Source organism: Fulmarus glacialis, unplaced genomic scaffold, assembly GCF_000690835.1.
Source record: "Fulmarus glacialis isolate BGI_N327 unplaced genomic scaffold, ASM69083v1 scaffold492, whole genome shotgun sequence".
Lineage (NCBI taxonomy): Eukaryota > Metazoa > Chordata > Aves > Procellariiformes > Procellariidae > Fulmarus > Fulmarus glacialis.
In genome coordinates this window covers 24,059-46,054 of record NW_009199517.1, presented here as the reverse complement: position 1 = coordinate 46,054, position 21,996 = coordinate 24,059, and the positions used below count along the sequence as shown (strand labels likewise).

Here is a 21,996-nt window from a genome sequence, read left to right as displayed (position 1 = left end):
CTTTTCTTAGAGAAAAGTCAGTATCTCGGGCAGCAGGACCCACTGCTGGGGCTGCGGCAGAGCAGCCTCCCAGCAGGATTGGGAGCGGGATGGTCCTTGCTGCGCTGGGGGAGTGCGAAGGAGGTAAGCTAGGGAAGGTATTACTATAAAACATGGTGAGAGCGTGGCTAGAGAGGGACTGGGAGATCCCCCGCCAACAAGTCCTCCGGTGTAACTCCAGCTACTGGTAGGAAAATGAGTTTTAGGAGGGGGGAAAATATAAAGCAAACACAATTTCATATAAACTGTACATGTGCCAAAGCAAGACAATGGTATCTTACAGGTGTTCTTTGTACAAGATCACAGCTAGAAACAAGCCACTTTCAACTAGAAAATTAATTTAAAAAGTTACACAGAACATGTTTCTGCTGTTCCCCTTACCCTGGCGCTCCCTACAGGGCGTGCAGAAAATGCTCTCCAGTATGCTTCTGGCACTCGGTTCATCCAAAGGGCTACGTGATTGTGTGCTGTTCAAGGTGAGCAGGGAAGCCAACTGCCTCCTCCTTGCCGTGTACATGTGAAGAGCTGAGCTCAGAAGAACCCTCTTCGGCGCGCAACCTCCGAAGATCGCTCCCCGAGAAGAGAGAGGGGAAAAGCAAGAGCACCTCGAAGCCAATTGTGTTAGGATGCTGGTGGAAGCCATATCTCCATAAACGTAAGTGCTTGCTTGCCCTACGCAGCCCTTCATTGGGGGCTCAAAATTAACACCATATAAATATATACATACAAGAACTAGCAGCCCATTGGCCTGATCGCACCCAGTCCTCCTGTGAAGCAATATGATCCCTCCCTGCACCAGCTCAAGGCTGGTTTCACATCACAGGCAGCAGACGGCAGAGGTCCCACCACGCTCCGGCACTGGCTGCTCGCGGAGGGGAGGAAGCGGCTCATCCCAAGGAAGCCGACAGCGCCCACGCTAGAGTAGGCGTCGTGCTCCCCTTGCCCAGCCAGGCTTTAGCCAGGCCTTCCCCTTGCCCTCCCACCTTCCCCTCCTGGCAGGACAGACTCGTTAAGAGCTTTGCGGATTTTGCAGGAAGCAGTAAGTCATCTCTGCTCACTCAATGGATGACCAAATACTTGAGGAAATTGCAGAAAAATTAAAACTAGGACGGGCCAAAGGGAAGGCTGGATTAATAGAGAAGTGCCTGCTGCTTCCCAACTCCCTCGAGACAACCCATCCTGCTGCATGGCAGCACCAGAAGGCCTGCTCCAGCTCTGGCTCTCCCCCTCGTCTCCCCATCCCTCATTTCTTCCTTTTTCGCCCCCGGGAATGTTCAAGGGGCTCTGACTCACTGTCCCCTTCCTGCTCCTCCAGTCCCTGGCACCTGGCAGAGAGCTTCTTGCGTTTCCTGCGTGCATACGTGTGGCCAGGCAGGTGTTTGTGCACCATGTCAATCAAACACTGTTCCGTCTTCTCCAGGCAGGAGAGTACGTGACTCCCGTTCTGGTTATAGCGCTCGGCGTTGGAGAACACCTGCTTGATGTCGGAGAGGAACTCCTGCACCGAGCGGTAATTGCCGCAAGAGCACTTGCTCTGCATAGTCTGGAAGTCCATAGGGTTGCTGATGACCTCAAAGTAATCTTCGGCTTCCTCCGTGGTCACTGGCTCCCTGCCGAATGAAGAGCCACAAAGATAGGAGGAAAATGACGGCCCTGGCCACACGCAGAGCAGAGCTGTAGAGGAGTGAGAATCACCCCCACGCCCTTCGCTCGAGCGGCAGCCCCGACCTGCACCCCGCCAGTGCCGTAACAAACCCAACCAGCACCTTGACAGCGCTACAGGCATGTCAGCCCCACAGCGGCCTCGGCACGATGATGGGAAGGACAGCAGCTTGCCCTTCTGCCCAGAGAGCTGGCCCAGGCACAGGGACTGGCATGTGGCAGGTATGGCCACTTTCTCTCAGTCACACGCCCCTACTGCAAATCCTGGGGGCTGCAGAAAGCACCCACCCCAGCCTCTCCTCTTCGGCCCGCAGCTTGCCACCCTCCCTCACACCACCTCAGAAGGGCCCCACGTCTTCAGTCCAGCAGAAGACTGAGAGAGCGTGGTGGTTTCTTCTGGAGCAGCTTCACTCCCTTTCTTCCCATCCATAACTTGCTTTTGAAACCCCAGTCTCTCAGCCAGCAAGTGGATCCGGCAGGACTGCAGCATGGCCAACCCACACCTACACACTGCCTGCGGACAGTCCTGCGCCCACGGAGAAGGAGGCCACCTGCCCTCACCTGAAGGGCCAGCTAAAGCGGTACTTGATCAGCTTGCTGAGGATTTCCTCGCACTTCTGCAACTCAAGGTTTTGGCGACGTGCCGTCTTCTTTGTTTGAAGGACCTGCCCACACAAAGGATGCTGTTAAAAGGAGGGAACCACTACGGGCTTTAGTGTTCAGCAAACAGTTTTGAGGCCGAAGAAACTGGTTCTTAGGCAAGCTTTTCTTTTCAGTCCTCTCACTTACGAGCTAGTGTCTCAAGGGGTGGGGATACGTAGTATTGCTGCAGAAACAAAGTTCAAGTCTTTCAAATGCAGCCATCTTCTACAATAATCAAGAGGCAAACTGCTCTGCTGCGGGACCTTTGATGGTAACAGCCAAGACATGCAGCGGCAGCTTGAGTTACAGAATGGGAGCCCCATCCAGAAGCTCTGGTGGGAATAGCTCACAAGCAGCCTATCTCTTCTCTGGGGGCAGCAAGCTTTTTCAAGATAGGTTCAAAGACAACATGGTCAAAACAAGCAACCAAAGAATAAATGACAGCAAATGGGGAGTGTGAATTCCCTCTCCCTGCCTTCTCCGATCCCCCGGCAGACAGCATGCGAGAGGCAGAGGGAAAAAGCACTTGTGCTGCTGTACTGACATTGCAGAGCCAAGCATGCCATTTTAAATACCAAAGAGCAGCTGATGCCTCGAGCACTGCTGTCCCGTACACAGGCTGAACACAAGGTCAGCCATTTGCCCAGGGATCTGCAGCAGGTCAGCCACCAGCACAGGGACATCCCCTTAGCTCTGAGTGCACAGCTCACGAGGCATCGCTGCTTAGGGTACGTCAGATGACGGGAAGGCTCCACAACACAGGGCACTATACCTGAGCCAGCTTTGGTCTCTTCCCAGGACAAACGGTAAGCGAGAGAGCCCTAGCAGAGTCCTCTTCCTCAAGTCATTGTTTTGTCAGAGACCCTGACCCAGCTGTTCCGGTAAGATTTTCCCCCCTTGAATATCCCTCTAAGCCGGCTGTGGCAGCCCATGCTGGGCTTGCTGGTTTGGTTGCCATCCAATCTGTAACCCAGACCAGCTAAAAGGACACTGCAGATCCGCTAGCCAGCCCACCCACACCCACCGTAAGAAGCAATGAGCCCAAAGACCACGAGCAAGACTGCTCAAGAAGAGTGACAGGATACACCAGTACTACTGGTGCTGGTCAGTGGACAGATGGCAGATCTAGCAGAGGCTTGTGACGTGGGGCTGGAGTATCCTCACACATCCCGTGTGGTGTGTCCCTCCCCAGAAAAAACAGCACAGCATGCTGCAGCTCCACCCCGCCTCGCACGCACGCACAAGATTGCTCTGTTCAGGAGCATAAGGTTTTATTCTTTAAATGTCAAGTGAAACCTAAACCAGCCAAATTATGTCCTGAAGGTTGGGGAGTGACCATACGGACAACAACTGTCAGAAAACGGCCAAGGCTGGGGAGCAAGGGTCCAACATTACTGGCATTCTCTTGACCATCCAGGGGGGACCTCAGTCCCCCCACCTCTCTGGGGAGACATATGGATACTATTTAAAACCCTTTAACAAGCTGCAGGCTGCCTGCTACTCAAGGGGGACAATGTGTGAAAGTGGCTGGGGAAAGATGCCTGGCATATCTGTGCTCCGTTTGTACCGGGCCCTTAAGGATATGCCTCCTTTGTTAACCCACCCCCAGCCCAGCCTGGGTTTCACAATACGATTCAGGGTATTTCTTTGGGAAGGGGAGGAAGCGTGACACCTGTTTCGTTTATAACTCATGATGTGAGCAGCCTCCAGGGAGCAATTTGGCTCTTACCAGCTCATCAATGTCTGCGCCGTTGACAGGTGCAGCCCGCTGCCGGGGTCCCCTGGCAGGGTGCAGCGACTGCTTCTTCCTTTGGTGCCTTCCCTGCCTTGAGGAGTACATGGCTGTGCTCTGCTTGCCCCGGGCTGCCTTTCTGGGTCTCACTGAAACATATAAGCCACAGGCTTAGAAGAATGGGTTAACCTGGAAGGAGAGATCACAAGCCCTTTGCCCAAACGTACAGACCAGGGAGACCCTCGCTCACAGCTCAGAGGAGCTAGCGAACCCACGGATGACTGCAACAACCCAGCTTCTTGTCAGCCTGTCCTCACTCAGCACATGCTCATGTCAGCTGTGCTCTTGATACCCTCTCCAGATGAGATATGCGGGTAATGGCCTCCTGTCCAAAGAGGCCATTGCTATCTGGCAACAGCCTTCTGCTGAAGGGTGGTCACACACGCCAGCCAACTGCACTGGCAGACCCTCGAGCTCTGAGGGAGACCTGGGAGCTTCCAGCTCCTCTGCTGCAGGTAAGGCTTGTGCAGGGCTGTAACAGCAAGCCCCTCTGCCTGCAGAACCAAATGCTGAGACCCTGACGCATCGAGACTTGAGGGAGAGCAGAGGAAGTAATGCAAGGACAGACAGTTGTCTCAAATATAACTGCAACATCCTTTCTGAAAGCACCAGGAGCAGAAACTTGCGGTTTCCTCGGTTTCCTGCTGCCCCCTTGCTCCTCACTGGTTTGGGGATGGGTGGTTTTCCAAGCATTTATAAGTGGCCCACATAAGTGGGATAAGCCAGTTGCTAAGCCCCCCTGAAAAGTGAACTGTGTGCAGGGAGAGTGTCAAGTTACTGCAGCCGGGAGCTGCTCCACGTGCTGCAAGTGGGAAACAATGGGATTTTATTCCCCAAGACCGGGGCTGTTGCATTATATCCCATAGAAAGGCACTTGCCCATTTGTTAGTCTGCCTGTCAGAGCTTCACACTGATGGAAATGCAAGTGTGCTGACGCACTCCCTTGTCTTAAGTTTCTCCCATGACCCCTCTGTATCAGGAGAATGTGTTAGTCGTCTTCCCCAGCCAAGCTCCTTCCACCTGGTCACAAGTGCTTGAGCAAACTGTATCCAGTGCGCTGTAGCACTTCATCTGCGGCTTCTAATCCAGCCCTATCCAATAAATCATCTTGCCGGGCCCCCTGCACGAGGAGCGTGTGTCAGGGCAGTGGGACGTCTGCCTGCTGTCACTCTGCTTGTGTGTCAAGCATGCAGCATGTGTTAAATGTCTGACAATCCAACATTCTAGGTTATATCCCTCAGGATAAATGCCATGAGGATTAATGGGACTTCTCTATTAAAACAAAAGTTTTCCACAGTGACCTTTCCATGTTAATGCTCTTTAAAACCAGGGGTTGCATTTAGCACTTTATTTTTAGTGACTGTAACCCTCATTTGCTATTGTTTGGAAACCTTGGCTCAGCTCCTGACTCGGCCATGCAACATAGACTGAACACACTCCAAGTGTGGACATGGATACACTGCAGGACAACAAGCAGCGTCCATAGCCAGGGTATCAGTGAACATCCCTGAAACCAGAATAAAGCAGGGGAATCAAGACTGATAGACCTGCATGAAAACCCTTGAAAGAACATGGGATAATCCTTTGGGTCCCAGTCTCCGGATTCCACCATCTGCCCTGGTTAAGACACTCTGAAGTTAATTTTACGTCAGTCAAGGGCATTTTGATAGAAAGCAAATGCTGGCAGCATGCCACTCCAAGATTGATTTTTTCAGTCCATCAAGTTGCCCAAATGAGACTGAGTCAATTCCCCTAAAAGCAAGGATACACGTACTAAAAAGTGGTTAAGTGGAGAAGCAGTCATTGAGGAGTCTATTTTATTCCACTCAGCTGCCCAGGAATGAGCCAGTTATGCATCCTGAGTGGTCTCTGTATGCAACCAAAGGGTGCTGGCAGTCCAGGCCACACTACACCTCAAGTGCTGTGCCTTCCCACAGGAATGGGCAGAGGAAGTGCTAGTCCTACTATTTGAAAATGCCTCCTTGCCAAGTAACTAGAAATCCTGCATTTAAGAGGTTATGAGCTCGTGGGAAGGGAAAAAGCGAGGAGAGGGAGTTGTGGTTAAAGCTCCATAAGCATTTATTAACAGCATCCAGTTTACCAACAAACCCTGTAGGCACAGACACTGCCAATACCGGTAACTGATAACGCTGTTGCCTCACCCTGCCCTGCTGCAGCATCTGCTGACCGCCTCGCAGCACTCTTAATGGTCTCAGCAGCATTCCCAGGGGAGTGACTGGGCAGCAAGCAAGAGCTCACTGCTGTTTCAATCTTTGCTAGCGCTGACCCTATCACAGAGTTCACTCCAGCTCCCCAGGTAACGTACAGCACCACCACAGGCTTCCCCTGTGACACCTCCCAATGTTTCCAAGTAAGAAACTGTTCCGTGTGAGGAAAAGCACAAGTCCCAAATGGGATCAAAACTTTGGACACTGAAGGCAGAGTCTTAATATTTTCTGTTACTTTCCTGCATGGTCAAAGCCTTACATTTCAGTCCAGCAACTTCATAATCTTCTTCCTCCTCTTCTTCCTCCTCAGCATCTGGTTCATCAGAAGCTTCCTCACCTTCTTCACTTTCATCTTCAGCAGAATCCTCTGCATAGTTCCTAGAGTAAGGCAGGTAAACACATTTGTTGTACCAGAGCCTGGGCATCAGAGGCCCTCCAAACCGTTTGTTCACAGGCAGAGACTTGCTGACCACCTCAATGTAAAATAAACACCCAGTCTCAGAATGAAGCACTCTACTGTATTTCAGAGAGTATCAAGTTGCAGCTACAGATAAAAGGGCACTTCCCAGGCTATCGTCTGAACATCTGGGCTGAAAATCCCCAACAGCTGAATCTGTATATTTTTGCTGTTCTAGGCACCTTGACCACGTGATAAAGGATTTTAAGATTGTGATTCCTGTGCAATTACTCCTCCCAGAGAGGATGTACTGCTGTTTTACTCAGGTCTGCAGGCCTGGCCTAAGGAGTTTCAAAAGGGGGGCTTTTTTGTTTCTGTTGGAATATTTTCCCATTATCTCCTTCCACTGTCATGCCACTTGCATGTGCACTATAGGAAACAGACTTCGTTTAGTATTATTCACAGCTAAGCTTGTATTTATTAGTAAGCAGAGCGTCAGGCTTCTTATGTGCTGATGTCAGAAGCCACAGAGACTCCCTGCCCAGGACAGTTGCAACTTCTCGCATGTGTCTGTTAAAACATTCAAACCATTACCAAAACAGGAAAACAAAACAGCATGCATAGGCAAAAGGGGACAAAGGCAAAGCTGCTGTGGGAGTCTCAATCCTCTGGAGAAAGAGGATCTTGAGCAGTAAAAGGAATAAGAATAAGCTCCCATGGTACAGGAGGGGCAAAAGTACTCCCAGGCCGACATTTTTTCCTTGCCTCAGCCAGGAAGACAAGAGCAGAAAGCAGATAACAAAACAGGTGTTACCCCACCTGATGGCTCTTGTCCAGGAGCCAAGCAGCTTGCAGGTGACTCTGCCACATCAAAGTAACTATGATCTCAGGCTAGAACAGCTGCATTGAAGCCCTGTCATTTTTATACAAGCCTGATGAACTCTTAAATGGTGCCCAGGGAGTAAGTAATACTCTTAAGGCCATACACCACCTGCACGTTACAAGCTAGTACACCTCTTATTGTGCTGCCACTCTAGAAAGGAGGATCTGTTTGTTGACTGCTTATGCTTCAGATGCCATTTGATAGCCTCACCTTGCTGAGAAGCAGGTAGATGAAGAACAGTCACTATCAGCAGAGGACATACATTGTAAACAGAAAAAATACATCTCGCACACATTTAACTTTCAGCTTGCAATTCAAAGAACAATTCAACCCCTTGCTGTCAGGAGGCAACTACTAATTTCTGCTACATAAAACAACTTTGATTCCTCCTCAAACCACGTTCCCTCTGCAGCCCTATAAGGACTCCTGCCTTGTTAAGGTTTATCAGGTCCAGAAAACCATCAGAGTGGCATTTTGTAGCCTGATTTTTAGTAGCACAGTAGGGGCTGAGCTGCAGCCTGGAGTAATGTCTGCTCTAACTTGACAAGAACACAACAGTAACAGCCCAGTGGGCTACAGAGCTGCAGTACTACCAATTACACTCCCATGAAAAAGCAACCCAACTAGCTGCTCAGTCAAAGAAAACAACAGCCCTTACTGCATCCAATTTTGGTTGATGTTTTGTGCATGTTTTCATTGCCACACAAGTTATTTATTAAAACTCCTGAAGTTGTCATGGGTCAGTACAACACAGGTGTGCTAAAGTTACAGCCTGAAAAAATTGCTTTTCTATTGTGCCAGTGCCATCGAGTTAACTAGGCTATTTCAAATCTTTTAAAGGGGCTCTGTTTCAGGCTGTTTTGGTCATCTTGTGAAAGCACAGCTAGAACTGTTCATCAGTGGCAACACAAAGGAAAGGAGGGTCACTCACCTGCCCCGTGAGCTGCGCCTAGCAGTAGAAGGCTGACACGCTGGGCACTGCCATTCACCATCTGGTATCTCATAGAGCGCCGGTCTCAGACAAAACAGGTGGAAGGCTTTGTTACACTCGTCACACAGAATCAGCTTGTCATCCTCACCTAGGAGAGTGCAACTTACTTGTAACTGAGTGCTGCAGCCTTGCTCAAGAGAAGCAGAAGCTGCTGCAGCGCTGGAGGTCAGGACAAAGCAAGAGAAAGATGCAAAGTACCCTCTGACAGCAGGGACCCTTTCTTCTTGGTTCCACCACTGCAGTAGAAACCAGCAGCATTTAAAAACAAACAAACAAAACAATGCAAGTCCCTTGCCCTGCAAAGATTTCATTTGAGGCAAAGGTAGAAACCTGCCAAATAGGTTCCACCCAGGCTAAATCTCAAGCCATTGCAGAGATGCCCAAGAGCCTAGCAAGAAGCTATGAATGCAGCTATTCTTATTCTAGCCTCAATCTGGTCAACCTGCACAGCATCTTCTTTCTACTTAAGGTAGCAAGCCTACAAAGCAAATCAGTATGCAGTAGAACTAGTCTCTCTGTGCTTCTCACTGATGCAGGGAAACGGGGAGACAGTCCTGAGCCAGCTATTTCATTTACTGAAGAGGCAAAAAAGAAAGTGCAGAGAGCTTGCCAGCATGTTTCTTTCTCTAACAGCCCAGTTCTTAAGTTCTATGAAAATACAATCTGTTAGTCTCAGGTGAGCCCCCTCTTACATCTGCCTAGAATCCCCTCTCAACAGGAGATATGACAGTTTTTGCATTAGTTTGGAATATCCCTGAGGCTCCACAGTGAAGGAGGATGTTGCACCAATTCAGCCCTTATTTCTTTGAAGAAGTGGATGGCATAGCCTTCTGGTAAACAAAAGTGGCCTAGCATTCCCCCAGAGGTCTGTCTGCCCTCATTTCCCACTAGTGTTTCAGCAAATAGAAAGTGAGACAAAAAGCACATGATGAGGCAGAACGTACTACCAAGCTCTTTCCTCCAGGCTTCCATCCAAAAGGAGAGGTTATGGCAGAACAAATAGTAGCACTGCATCAATGGTGACACTCCTTCTATTTCCCCCTCCACCTGCAAGACTCCAAAGCCCTTCATCCCATAGTGCATACAGAGAAGGTGGCCCCTTGTCACCTTTTTGGTTACTTCTCCAGCCTTAGCAGAGCAGCAGCCAAAGGCACATAGCTTAATTTCTCTGCTCTCACACAAGAGGCGAAGAGTTTGCTTCTTCCAGCTCATCAAGCAGTTCTACTCCCACTCCAGCCTCAAAGTAGCATCATCCCACCTCGCTCTCTGCCATTCTGCTACAAAGGATAATAGCCTTTCCAACCTCTCCTTGCTCGTTCCTTCTGTAGAAGCTGGGATTAACAGACAAGGGTCAGAGACCCAAAACCATTCCAACTCAAAAATGAAAGCAGGGAATGGACAGTGGCACAAGTGTTCCCAGAAGGATTTGTAAATGACTTATGTCCAAGTACCCTAAATATCCAGGGCATAGCAGCTCTGCAATGTTCTGCAAGACTGTGTACTGGTTTCGTAAGAATGGTTTATTGGAGTCAGGGTCAAATGCTTCTGTGAGATCAATGCTTCTGACTGTAAATCCTGACGTTCAAAACTCAAAATACAGCCAAAGACAGAGTGGCAGACTACAAGGGCATGTTGCCTAAGCAGGGCATGGAGAGGTGACAGCGTCCGACTAGGAATGCATACCTTTCTTGCGACACACTTTGCATCTGGCATTCTCTGCCGACATATCCCACTTGATACAGGCATCCAGCATCCCGAGCAGCACATGCATACGGGAGAAGGTCTGGGCCTCACGGATTGCTGTCTTCCACTTCTCCATGGCTGAAGCAACCTGCAGACAGACCTAACAACTTACAACGAAGCACACAAACACAGCTTGCTGTAGTCTGAAGATGTTTTTATATCCTTTAGCTGGGGCCCTTAATAACCGAAGCTCAACTCTGTACTTCTTTGCTTCTATACAGCCTCAGCAGTCCTATTTGTGGTTTATCCATAACCAGCCTCACTGGATCAGACAGTTTGTTCATAACAGTAGAGACCTTTTGCATTTCACGGCCAGGCTGAAACAACCTATGTGAACTCCACTAAATTCTTGCTCTGAAAGTCTAACCCAAATAATCATCAGGCTAAGAAAATAACAGGCAGAAAATCTAGCACTGTAAAATGCGGGATGAAAGTTAGCGGACAGCTGGCAACACCACTTGAGCACGGTGGATCGGAGCAGCCTGTGCTGCCCTCCAGTGGGTACTGCAGACACTCGAGACCATCAGCAAGACCCGCCACACGCTTGGTCCTCCTGGTCCTCCGAACTGCTCAGCTGGCAGAGGGGACCGTGACATCAGTGACAATCAGATTTGACAGGCAAAGCATTTGGAGCCGCAAATATGAAACCAGCTGCTTTCCTGAGACAAGATGACCTCAGCGCATGTGAAATCCCAGAATTAGCTGCAAGTGCGGATGAAAACGTTAAGCCTGAGATTTGCACCGAGGCAACTGCTGGAGTCTGCACGTAGCAAGCCACATGCGAAATCTCAAACTCAGCTCTGGAAGTTTAGAAACAACGTTGCAGTAAATCGGAAATGCACCAGAACAGAGAAGTAATCCAGAGCCACCGCGTGTTCAACTCCAATGTTAATCCTTTGCTTTACAACAATGAGGTGATGGCCTAGACATGACAGGGACATAATAGGACTCAAGTTAATGTTCTTCTACCCCAGGAGAATGAAAAAACAAACAGTGAAGTGTCAGATGGGAAAATCTAAACTCTGCAGCTGACAGCAATTTGGGAGCCAAACAAAACCCAGGATTTTTGCAGAGTTGCACATTCTCCTCCCACCGAATCTGAGGAAGCACAGCATATATTAGATGCTTGGAAAAACACACAAACTGTTCTAAAATGCCAACATCCTTGCTGCCATTGCTAGTGTGGAACCTGGAGCCCAAGACATTCAAGACAAACGGAAACCTGCACAGCCTACTGTGGCAGATTACACAGCGCTGTGCTATTTCTTTGCAGAACATTGTTGAGGTGCTTCACATACTGTGTAATTGATTTTCCAAGTAACTGTTCCATGGGTTTTGCTGTTAGCATACTGGGTAACTGCTGGGCCAAGATAAATCTGCAAAAGCTGTTGGCAAGTTTTGCTTAGATTTTTCTCCCCAAGCCTGTGGAATTTAACAGATTTTAGCCTTGCTTCCCAAGCATCATGAGACTATGGCATTTTAGCAGTACTGTTATCAAGGGAGTTCAGACTGCCAACTAGGCAAAACAGGAGATTGAAAGAAGTTACTTAAATACCATCCTCACTGGAGAGGAGCAATCTAGCAGGGAAAACAGAAAACCCCCAAAAAATAACATAGGAGAAGTCCTCAGTCACATTTCAACTTCAGAGTGAAAGAAAACGCCTGCTTTGGTAAAGGTGGACAAACCTCCAGCTAGAAAGGCTCTCATCTAGTATCCTAAGATGACAGAAATCCCTCTGAACAGCTGAAAAGGTAATTGCTTGGTTGTGAAGCTGCTCTTTGAAGCATTGTCTGCAGGTGAAGACTGACCCCCCCTAGCCTTTTCCCTTGCAAACACCACTGACAGCAAGTAGCAGGGGTGGATAACCTACGTGTGCTCTTCATTATGCTCAGGCAATTGTGCTGCAATGTCACGCTGCAAAGAGGTCACATACTCCCTGTCCTATTCTGGGATAGTCCAGAGTGCTACTGCCAATGGAAATGAGAATATTCACATAAACACAGAGGCACAAGACTGATTTTCAGATACAGCCATAAGCCAGGTCTACATTGCAATCTTTTGCCACTCAGCAGTGTGATCTCTAGCTATGTAGCTGAGCCAGCAGGAACCCTTAGTATAGACAATTATGTCAGCAAACGGGTGCCTATTAAGCCATAACTTGTTTCTCACAGGAAAAATGAGACATAACCATACCGCAGGACTGCAATTTTGCTTATATAGTCTGTAAGTACATTAACTGTGTTTTTCCAGTACGGCTATGCTGTATTTTACCTGCTATGTACTCTCAGTGCAGTTCTGGCTCTAAAAGACTTCATAATTCTTGGCCAATGCAAGAGACTTGTCTTTAAAAGCCTAACAGTTAGGTTTTTTTTTAATCGGATAACTATATCTAAGATCTGGGCTGCTCCTTCAAGGTAATCTATAAAGGTTTTCTGCTTTGGCAAAAAGAAAGCTCATTCCAGATAAACTGAGGTAAAAAAAAAAAAAACCAAACAAACAAAACCCAAACCCAAACAAACCAACAAACAAACCCAAAAACCCAACAAAAAAGTTGAACATTGCTTGTACCACCACAAATGCCTAGAAAACCCTGAGCCAGATAAAGAAGGCACCGCACTGGATAAATAAATGGTCCAGAGACATCGGCACAACACAAAAGCCAGTACTCCGGAGGGAGACCTGCACGACCACACACCTGAGTGTGGTCAGTAACTGGCGTTACTGAAATCTGTGCGCATACTCCTGTAAGGCTGAGCCGTATAGCTAAGTATGGAGTCACACCAGACAAACTGGGTAATACTAGAAAAAAAATTCAAAGTATCTTATGATTACAAATCCAGCAATATTCAAAAATCCTACTGTTCCAGCGGGTTTACAGAGGAAAAAGTACAGGTCAGGATGCTTCAGTCACACAGAGCACTTCGTCTAACCAGGCTGCTGTAACTGAAAGTTCTGCAACTGCTAGAATGAAGCACGCTACAGAAGCCTGGCCTTGCTGTAATGCACAATGCTCCGTAACCACATCAGTAAGAGAGCAATGCTCTAAGGTAGAATGGAGAAACTAACCAAACATTCATGATCAAAATGGCTCGATTTTCCACAAATAAAAGCTTAGGTTTTAAATCTGATACAGCTTTAGCAATAGTAAAGAAGTGACCAGGGTTCAAATACAGAGATCATGCTCACTTTCCTAATCAGGGGAATGCTAACGGGTAGCCACTGAAATCAGATTGCTCTCCAATTTTTTTCATTTTTAAATACTGTGTGAGTGGGTAAGCCTCATAAAGGTCCTTCTTAAGAGTTACTGAATATCAGGTTTTATTAGTTACAACTGCATTTGGATATTCTGAGTTATTTACTGACAATATGGTATGTATATGTGTTTTAATACAGACATGTATGTTGACTAATGGGAATCAAAGTTTTAAAACAGATGCCCTATGAATTACTATCCATTAGATATTACTATCCATTTAGATATTGTAGTAAATCTGATGTTACCCTTAAAGTATGCCCTACAGGTATAACCCATATGGTTATAGCTGTAAGACACAGGAGAGTAAGGCATGCTATGGTGTTCCTGTAGATACAGGAAATGTGGATGATCCAGGTCCCTTTTGTCCCAGACATAACTGATTTTTACAGCTCTGTATTCTGCTGATAGCTTTTAGGATAAGGTAGCCTTCTATTCCCTTTGCACTAAAGACTGGAAGGTTCAAAGTTTAAATACTTAAGGACAACTGAGGAATGTGAAAATTTCTAGTGCCTATCCAAATACCCTGCTAACACGGCAATGCCACCACACAGCAAAGACTTGATGTTCAAACAAGGGTTCAGCATACACTAACAGGAGCTTTAAACAAAAAAAACAACCGAACAAACCATACCCAAGCACCTGTTAAGCATCTATTATTTCTTTTTTAAGTTGGGAATTTCAAATGCTTCTGTTGATCCAAGTCTGATCTTGCTACTTCTGCTGAAATCAGTAATCAATCAGGGCAAAGCAATTTCAAGGGTGCAGGGGGGAAAGTCTTGTCATAAGTCATTAATGTCCCATTCAACTCGGTGCATAGAAACTACCCCTGAGCACTAGTATCCCTCTTAGGATGAAACACTGGTACAGCTCAACTGCCTGTAGGACCCTACCAAATCCTCCGCAGTTCTTCTCCATCCCTTCTGAGCTTTTATTTGGAAGGCTATATATTTACCCTCACAATACCACTTTTCTACTGCAGGCACATAAGGCTTGTTTGCCCAGATGCCCAGACAAGCTGTGTGCAACACACAGTTTGGCATCTTCTGTGGGCGTCTCCATGCATATGATGACATTTACCTGAATCTAACTCCCTTGCAGTCACCAAAACTTCAGCATGTCTCTCCTCCTCTTTACAGATCAAAGGCACTAAGCTGCCATCAGTCCTCTCTGATGGATACAACTCCTGTTAAGTACTCTAAAAATGCTCCCTAATATGCTTTTATTAAAGTATCCAACTTGTGTGAGGAACTGCACGAAGTAAGTCAAGTATTTCCTGTTCATAGAGAGAAAATTAACTGTGATTCCACAGCATGATTTTCATTTTACCAATACCTTTACTCTTCAAAATAACCAGGGAACACCTTGCCCCATAAACAACAAACCCATTGCACTCTAAACTTGGAATGGGGAGAAGCTGCTCAAGATTTAGTACCTGATGAAATGTATTCTCCCTGCTCAAAGAGTTATACTACAAGACCGGAACAGAGCCCTGAAGTGAACAATACCTTAGCTTCTTCTGCCATTTTCTTGTCTTCATCTACCTCCTCAGCCTTGGCAATGTAATCTTCTCCTTGATGTTTCCTTCTCTTCTGCTTGGGGGCCATGAAACCTTGCAGAAACTTCTTAACAACACCAGCTTGGAGTGCAATCACACACTCTCCAAAATCCTTCAAGCTCTCTAGTGAGCATACCTGTCAGGAAGAGCATATGATCACACAACAGTTGGACATTACTCTCTGTGCTGTTTTAGGTGGGTCTGTCCTGCAAATGGATACACGTGATACTTAATGCAGTGTTGTTATCTACCATAGTTGGTTATGGAATCAGCATATTGCTGCTGCTTCTGCTAGAGTTCACACATAGCTGATGATCATGCACTGTTCAGAAAAAAGCATCATGCCTTGGAAAAAACCCGAAACACCAAAAACCCCAATCCATGATGACCAAGCACTAAGCCATTCTTCCTCTTCTTTAGTGACTTCACATTTCCCCTCCTCTTAACACTTATGGTCTTATCTACACGGGGAAGTCTCTGCAGTGACTCAGGATGCAGTTTAAAGAGAGCTTTAACCATTCCAAGCCAGACAATGTTGTCCTTTGGTAGGAGGAGCACTGCACTAGTCACAGGAGTGTGTACTCTACCCACACCAGGCAGATTTATCCCCTCCTAAATACAGTCAGTGCACCAGTAATGCTCAAGTGACTTAGGCTGAACTAGCCAGAACACTAAAAATTCATACTTTAGTTCACTGCACAATAACTTCCTTGTACTAACACACCCATGAACATCCCTTAGGTCCTAGAACTGGGACACAATCATTACCCCAAGCCTGAAGTGGTCTGAATTTATGAAAAAAAACCCTCCAAAATGGAAAACCGCTGTCTCAACAAGACATGCTGGCTTTGCTGCAGAAACTAAAAATCAGCTACAGAGAGTCCTGCTAATGCTCCATAAAGAAGTCCACCACCAGATGCAGGAAATAGGACAATTTAACAGCTGTGTAGGACACCTAGCTGCAACATTATGACCCACCTACACCAAAAGGACCTCAAGCCAGCAGCTGTGTAATCTTGAAATAATAGTTTAGAAAGAGAGGACACATGAGAAAACTGATTTTCCTGATCGTCTTGTCTGAGGAGAACAAAAGACTCAAGACCTTCCACAGAAAGTATCAGCTCGCACTTGTCTTGCTCAGTACTACTTTGCCTGTTCACTCACTCTTGCTTCATATTCTGGTGTCACATCAACATATCCCAGGCCTCCTTTTTGCAGCCGAGTTGCAACCTCAATCAGATCACTTCGGAGGTAGTTCAGTAGTTCCTGGTTGCCATCACAGGATTTGAGGCCCAAGTTCTGTTTCCGAGCCAAATGGATAGAATGCGTGATGTCTTGATACCTGGAAAATCAAAAACAACCTGTTAGCTGTGTAGGCACTGGGGTGATCTACATGCTCCACCAGTGCAGAACGAGAACGTTCTTTGAAAGACGCTTGAAAGCACGTGGTAGCTCTGGCTCTGTGAGTGAAACAGCACTGCCTTTGTTTCCAGTTGCAAAGAGCGATTTAAGGACTGACTCTTCACAGTTTAGAGCATTACTTATCAAGAACCTGCAGCTACTGTCCAAGAAAAACAGCAATTTCTCATCCTCAATATCCTCCCCTCTTCAGCACAGGCACGATCAAAGCAAAGCGCAGAATGCTGCCCCAGGAATGGAAAAGCTTGCTGTGATGAGGATACGCTTTGACTTTGGAAAGGCACACAGAGGGAAAAAAAGAGCAGGCTCACCTTTTCTCCAAACGCTCCTTTAGCTGGCTCTCTCTTACTCCTTGTGGGTGCAGGCAATCCAGCAGCTCATCCAAATCCTTCTGACTGTCACAGAGAAACCTGAAAGATATAACATGCACCAATATCAGCTAACATATCTCTGTGGCAAGGCAACTCTTTCTTCTAAATAGTTCACAAGTATTAGTAGGCAGGGATGACAAGTAACCTATATCCCAACCCCATGGAGCAAGGTGAAACACTTACAGTAATGCTGGCATAAGCATTCTGACTCAGATTGGCCTTGTTTCAAGGTCCCCAAATGTAGCCAGTTCCAGGGTAAGAAAAATAAAAACAAAATAAACACAGAACTGATTTATAGATTTTTTCCCCATTACGTTTATTAAAACATTGGCATTTTAATTTAGTCATCTACCCCAGGGATTAGATTCACTAAGTTGCAGTCAGTTTAAGTAATCTGAATGTCATTTTAGATGCACTAGAAAAGATTAACATGCTATGCACTGCATAGCATGCCAATTTAATCATTCTTTCTGCAGAGCCTTCGGCTTCTTTCATTAACCCAAGAAGTCCCTAGATTAACAAAGGGTATGTCCTAGCTTATACAATTGCTGATGATGTAGATTTGTGACTATGAAGGCTATGCCCTCTGCAAGTGCAGAAGTCCTCCTTTCTAAGAAGCTCGCCTTAACTTGAAAGCTCAAATGCAGTATGTGAAAACTATATTCATTAGCTTTAAACCTTTCTGCTCAGAAAGTCCTTCAGGACGGCAATGGCAGTTAGCTGAATCTAAAAGGGGAAAACTTTTCCAGAGTTCTGTACACAAGGCATTCTCTCTGCAATTCCAGAGTACAACCAAGTTTTAATGCTGGGTTGTAGATTTAAACTAGCTTTAAGACAGCCTGAAATTCTGCTCTTTTGCTCTTTTTTTTCCAACTCTATTCTAGGATGCCATGAAGCCTCCCCACCTGATGGGGGCGGGGATTCAATCTGAGCTTCAGAGCTCATTTGCAGAAAACAAGACTAATTACGTATCTTCCAGAAGAGCATTGCTCCTTAGAACATGGAATTGAAGGAATAGCGAAATCAACCTTATATGGAAACAACTGCAAAGGACCACCATGTGATCCTTACCAGCCACAGAGAAGACTCCAGATCTAATTTTTCTTCTTGGGCACAAGCTCAGATGAGCCAAGCAACAACTAGAGAAAGATGCTGTTCTGGCTCCTCTTGGAGTAACAGTATCCGCAATGCTTATTTTTCTGGCAGAAATACTTACTAAATATCATATCTGAAAAGAAAATATTTCAGAGTTCTAGTATGGCCTCACAATTTGCATTCAGTTAGTAAATTAATTACTCTAATAAAACATAGGATTGATTTTTTAAAAATGGAAGAAAAATAGTTTCTTGCTAGTCACCTGCTTCAGTATACTCCAACCCTGTGGAGCATCATCACTTTGCACACTGAGATCAAATCTTTTGGCCACGACTATCCTCTGCACACCCTCCCTGCAAGAAACAGGACAGAGCAGCTCCAAATATCTTTCACCCACTAGAACCTAGCACAGGCACTTCAAAAGTAGCAGTGACTAAGGGCTGGTCATGGGATCCAACAGGCATTCACACAAACCTGTAACAATATAACTTGTGTCTTTTTCTTATAGATGCCACTTATGGTGACTAATTAGCGTTCCTACATTCACTGGAAGGTCTACAGGCAGACCACTGCAAGGACCAGCATTTCTAAGTCTACTGGACTTCTGCTAAATAAAGAGAAATTTCTCTAGAATATGTGGTATCAAATTGCTTCCAAACCCTTGGGGCAAATCTTGGGATTTGTCCTAAGCCATATTTCAGTATGAAGAATCTGTCACAATATAGGAATGGCATAAACCAAGCTTCAAAACAGTTGCCCTGCAGATAACCAGCAGAGGACTATTTCTCAGGCATGTTGAGAAGGTTGCCTAGGTCATGATGAAACAACATCAGCCACTGCTGGTGATACACCACGTGATCCAGTTGGAAAAATATCTGAGAAGACCATGCCTGAGCTTTCTCAGCTTTCCCCCATGGCTGCAAATCTAAGGGGGGAATTCCCTGCACAGTTTTGTCTTACTGTAAAAATGAAAGGGCACTGGAAACAGTTAGCATATAGCACTTGGATTCTCCAGTGTTATGTGGTTTGGGGAAAGACAACACAGGCTGCTGGCCAGCCTGAGAAAGCAGATACCATCCTTTTAAGAAAGCTAGGGTTAAGCCCTGGCACTCTGAAAAGGAAATAGGACAGGAAGGGAGAACATCTGCAACAGGTACTTGAGTCTTCCCAATTCGCCCTGAGAGTAAGAACTGGGATTTCTGAGAGGGAACTGTTCTACATCAGCTTGAATTCAAATGTGCAAAATACAAACATATCAAAGAGGTACCTATTTTAGTTTGATTGGTGACACCTTGCTGCTCTGTGCAGCCACAGCTCCTGGTTCTCAACCTAGCTCCATGCACTCCCTACTACCTGAAGGAACCATCTGTACCTCCAACTAGGGCTCAACCAGCACGAGGCTGGGAGCACGGATATGATAAGACAGGGCTGGCACTTTAAATGGGGGAGGCGACAGGGCTATGAGCTTGTGGTCTTGGTAAAGAGGGAGGGGAAGGCAGCTGGCGCCCTTCATGTGGCCTAACACAGAGCTTAATAACACAATCCAGAGTGATGGGAAAGATGCCTTTGGGAGAGTCAAGACCAGATGGAGGTCTTCAAACTGATCTGAAAGGGGGAAATCCTGACTGGGGTAAGGGCTTCCCCACATCCCTAAATAACAGCCTAGATTCTTTTCTTACATTTCTGGCAGCACAAGCCAGCAGACTTGGTCAGCAATCAAAACAGAAGGAACAAATGGCACAAGCATCAAGTCAAAAAGAGGTCTCAGTATTCACTCAGGCTGAATATTCCTACCTGTTCTCAGGCTACAGGCTGCAAGTGACAGAGAAAGGTATAAAACCTGGACTGCAGACTAGGGAATGAAGAAATCAAGAGGACAACATCTAGAGGAGCCCAGGATCAGTACCTGCTCTGGAGGGTTGGTGGAAACAGGGGAACTCCATCTGTAGAATATAGGCGTGAGAATGGAGTCTGTCAGCACCCACTCATGGTTAACTCAAATTGTCTGCTGAGGGGACCCGCCATATCATGGTGTATTCCTAATAGATGAAGAACAATGGGAGTTACTCTGCAGAGATGCCACTGTTTCCAAAATTCAACTGCTTTCTGACCAGGATGAGCAAGAAGTCTCCTGCATACTAATATACTGCAAAGGTTGTGATTAACCCGTGGTTCTTGCAGGGAAGACCAGTATGTACACAGCTCACAAAGCACTATGGTACAGACAAAAGACTTTTTCAGGGACCATGTGCCCAGAAGCTTTAAATGGGGAGATTTTTTAATAAGCAGCAACATCAGTGGAAGTGGTGCACAATGTTAGAAATGGGACTGGTCCATCTGTCTGGTGAAGACAGAAGTAACCAAGCATTTATGATTCTGAATGAGAACAATGATTCAGCCTCTGCACTTTTAGGACAGAACACAGGGCCCTCTTCTTTTTGGGGACAAAGTACTAAAAGCACAAACCACTTCCATGAGATACTGTTTCTGTAGCTCTTGGCAGAAGTATGGAATCTATTTCTCCCTTTATCAATGTCCTACCAGCTCCCACCCTCAAGGAGAAGAGGGGCAGGACTGTGAAATACCACCATTCACTGAGTTAATTTGGTGTTCATTTCAAAGTCTCATCGCTCTAGCCTATAAAAGGCTAAAGCTAAAGATGTTCTATGTGTACTGTGAGGCTACTCTCAATCCCATGTTAGATGTACTACTAGGAAAAAGAGACAGATGGCAGGAGTTAAAGCAGAACACAAAGAAATGAAACTTCTTATGCACCACATGCTAACATTATGAGTTATAGCTGAAGAAGTCCTTGTATCCAAACAACAGGGGGCATAGATACCCAAGGACTTCAGTGTGGTCTCAGGGCTTCTCAGGGTGTGCAAGGACAATGTGCAAAAAGCAGCCACGGAAAAGACTCTTCCATAAACCATCTATGCTCATGGGAGTCCTTGAGATTGGAGAGATCAATGGCAATGGCCACAGAGGAAAATACAGTAATGGGAATATGGATTTCCTCAGAGGGAAGTTCTAGTAACTGACTATCCCCTGAAATAACAGCTCTCAGGTTGTCACTTGTCTTTTTGTGGAAGCTTACCTGTAAATGGTGACAGCTGTCACATAGGTACTTAGCAAACAGGCCCTTTGCAGTTCTACAGCTTTAAAGAAAAGTCTTTCAGCTGAGGAAGCTACTGCTTGTCTGCGGAAATGGCTCTAGGTGGCCCTGTCAGTTAGAAGAAAGTAATGCAGGCAGCACAGAAGAATGCTAAGTTAGAAGTGGCTACATTTTCTTTGAAAAGCTGCCATTGTGCCCCCTGCTCACTTTAAGGGCATGAAGGCCTACATCTGGCTCAGATCTTCCATTGCATTGCTTTACCTCAACATCCTGACACCACCAACCTGCTCGGCACAACAATGCACACAGGCACAATACTATCAGTAAAAAAATCAGCAAGTGCTGTGACTGTTAGCAGTCTTTCCTAGCAGGTACCAAAAAGGACAGAAATCAAAGACACTGTGGCATAAGAGCTAGGCCAAAAAAAAAAAAAATATCCCACCCACCTCAGTATCTTATTTCTGAGTGGCAAAAGGGCAGAGCAGGCATGCAGTGACATTTCCTTGACCTGCCCCTACAGATTTTAGCATCTGCTGGTTTGAGGACTTCCTTGTGTGCCAGGACAAGAACCTTTGCTTAGCACTCCTCAATGAACTCCTCTTTCAGCGATTTGTCCAACTGGTGCTTTTGAACGGGTACAAATTTGAAGATCCACAGCAGCTGGTAGCAGTGAGTTGCATACATCAGCTGTAGGACGTGAAATAGTACTTTCCTCTCTATTTCGAAACTGGCATTTGCTAGTTTAATTTCCTGATCCCTTTTTTCTGTATCAAAAGAAAATCTTCTTTCTTTAGGAGACTTCTCCAT

At 46.3% G+C, this 21,996-nt stretch overlaps 1 protein-coding gene across 1 annotated transcript in view; it reads right to left on the bottom strand.

The window, feature by feature from the left end:
* Positions 1 to 1,049: 1,049 nt before the first annotated feature.
* BAZ1B (bromodomain adjacent to zinc finger domain, 1B) overlaps positions 1,050 to 21,996 on the bottom strand; it is a gene marked incomplete at its 5' end in the record, with an annotated part of 43,243 nt that continues 22,296 nt past the window's right edge. Inside the window, 9 exon segments of the mRNA XM_009573259.1 lie at positions 1,050 to 1,649; positions 2,263 to 2,366; positions 4,073 to 4,224; positions 6,623 to 6,741; positions 8,575 to 8,722; positions 10,318 to 10,465; positions 15,140 to 15,325; positions 16,354 to 16,531; positions 16,920 to 17,018. Of these exon segments, the coding sequence (XP_009571554.1) occupies positions 1,283 to 1,649; positions 2,263 to 2,366; positions 4,073 to 4,224; positions 6,623 to 6,741; positions 8,575 to 8,722; positions 10,318 to 10,465; positions 15,140 to 15,325; positions 16,354 to 16,531; positions 16,920 to 17,018 (1,501 nt within the window).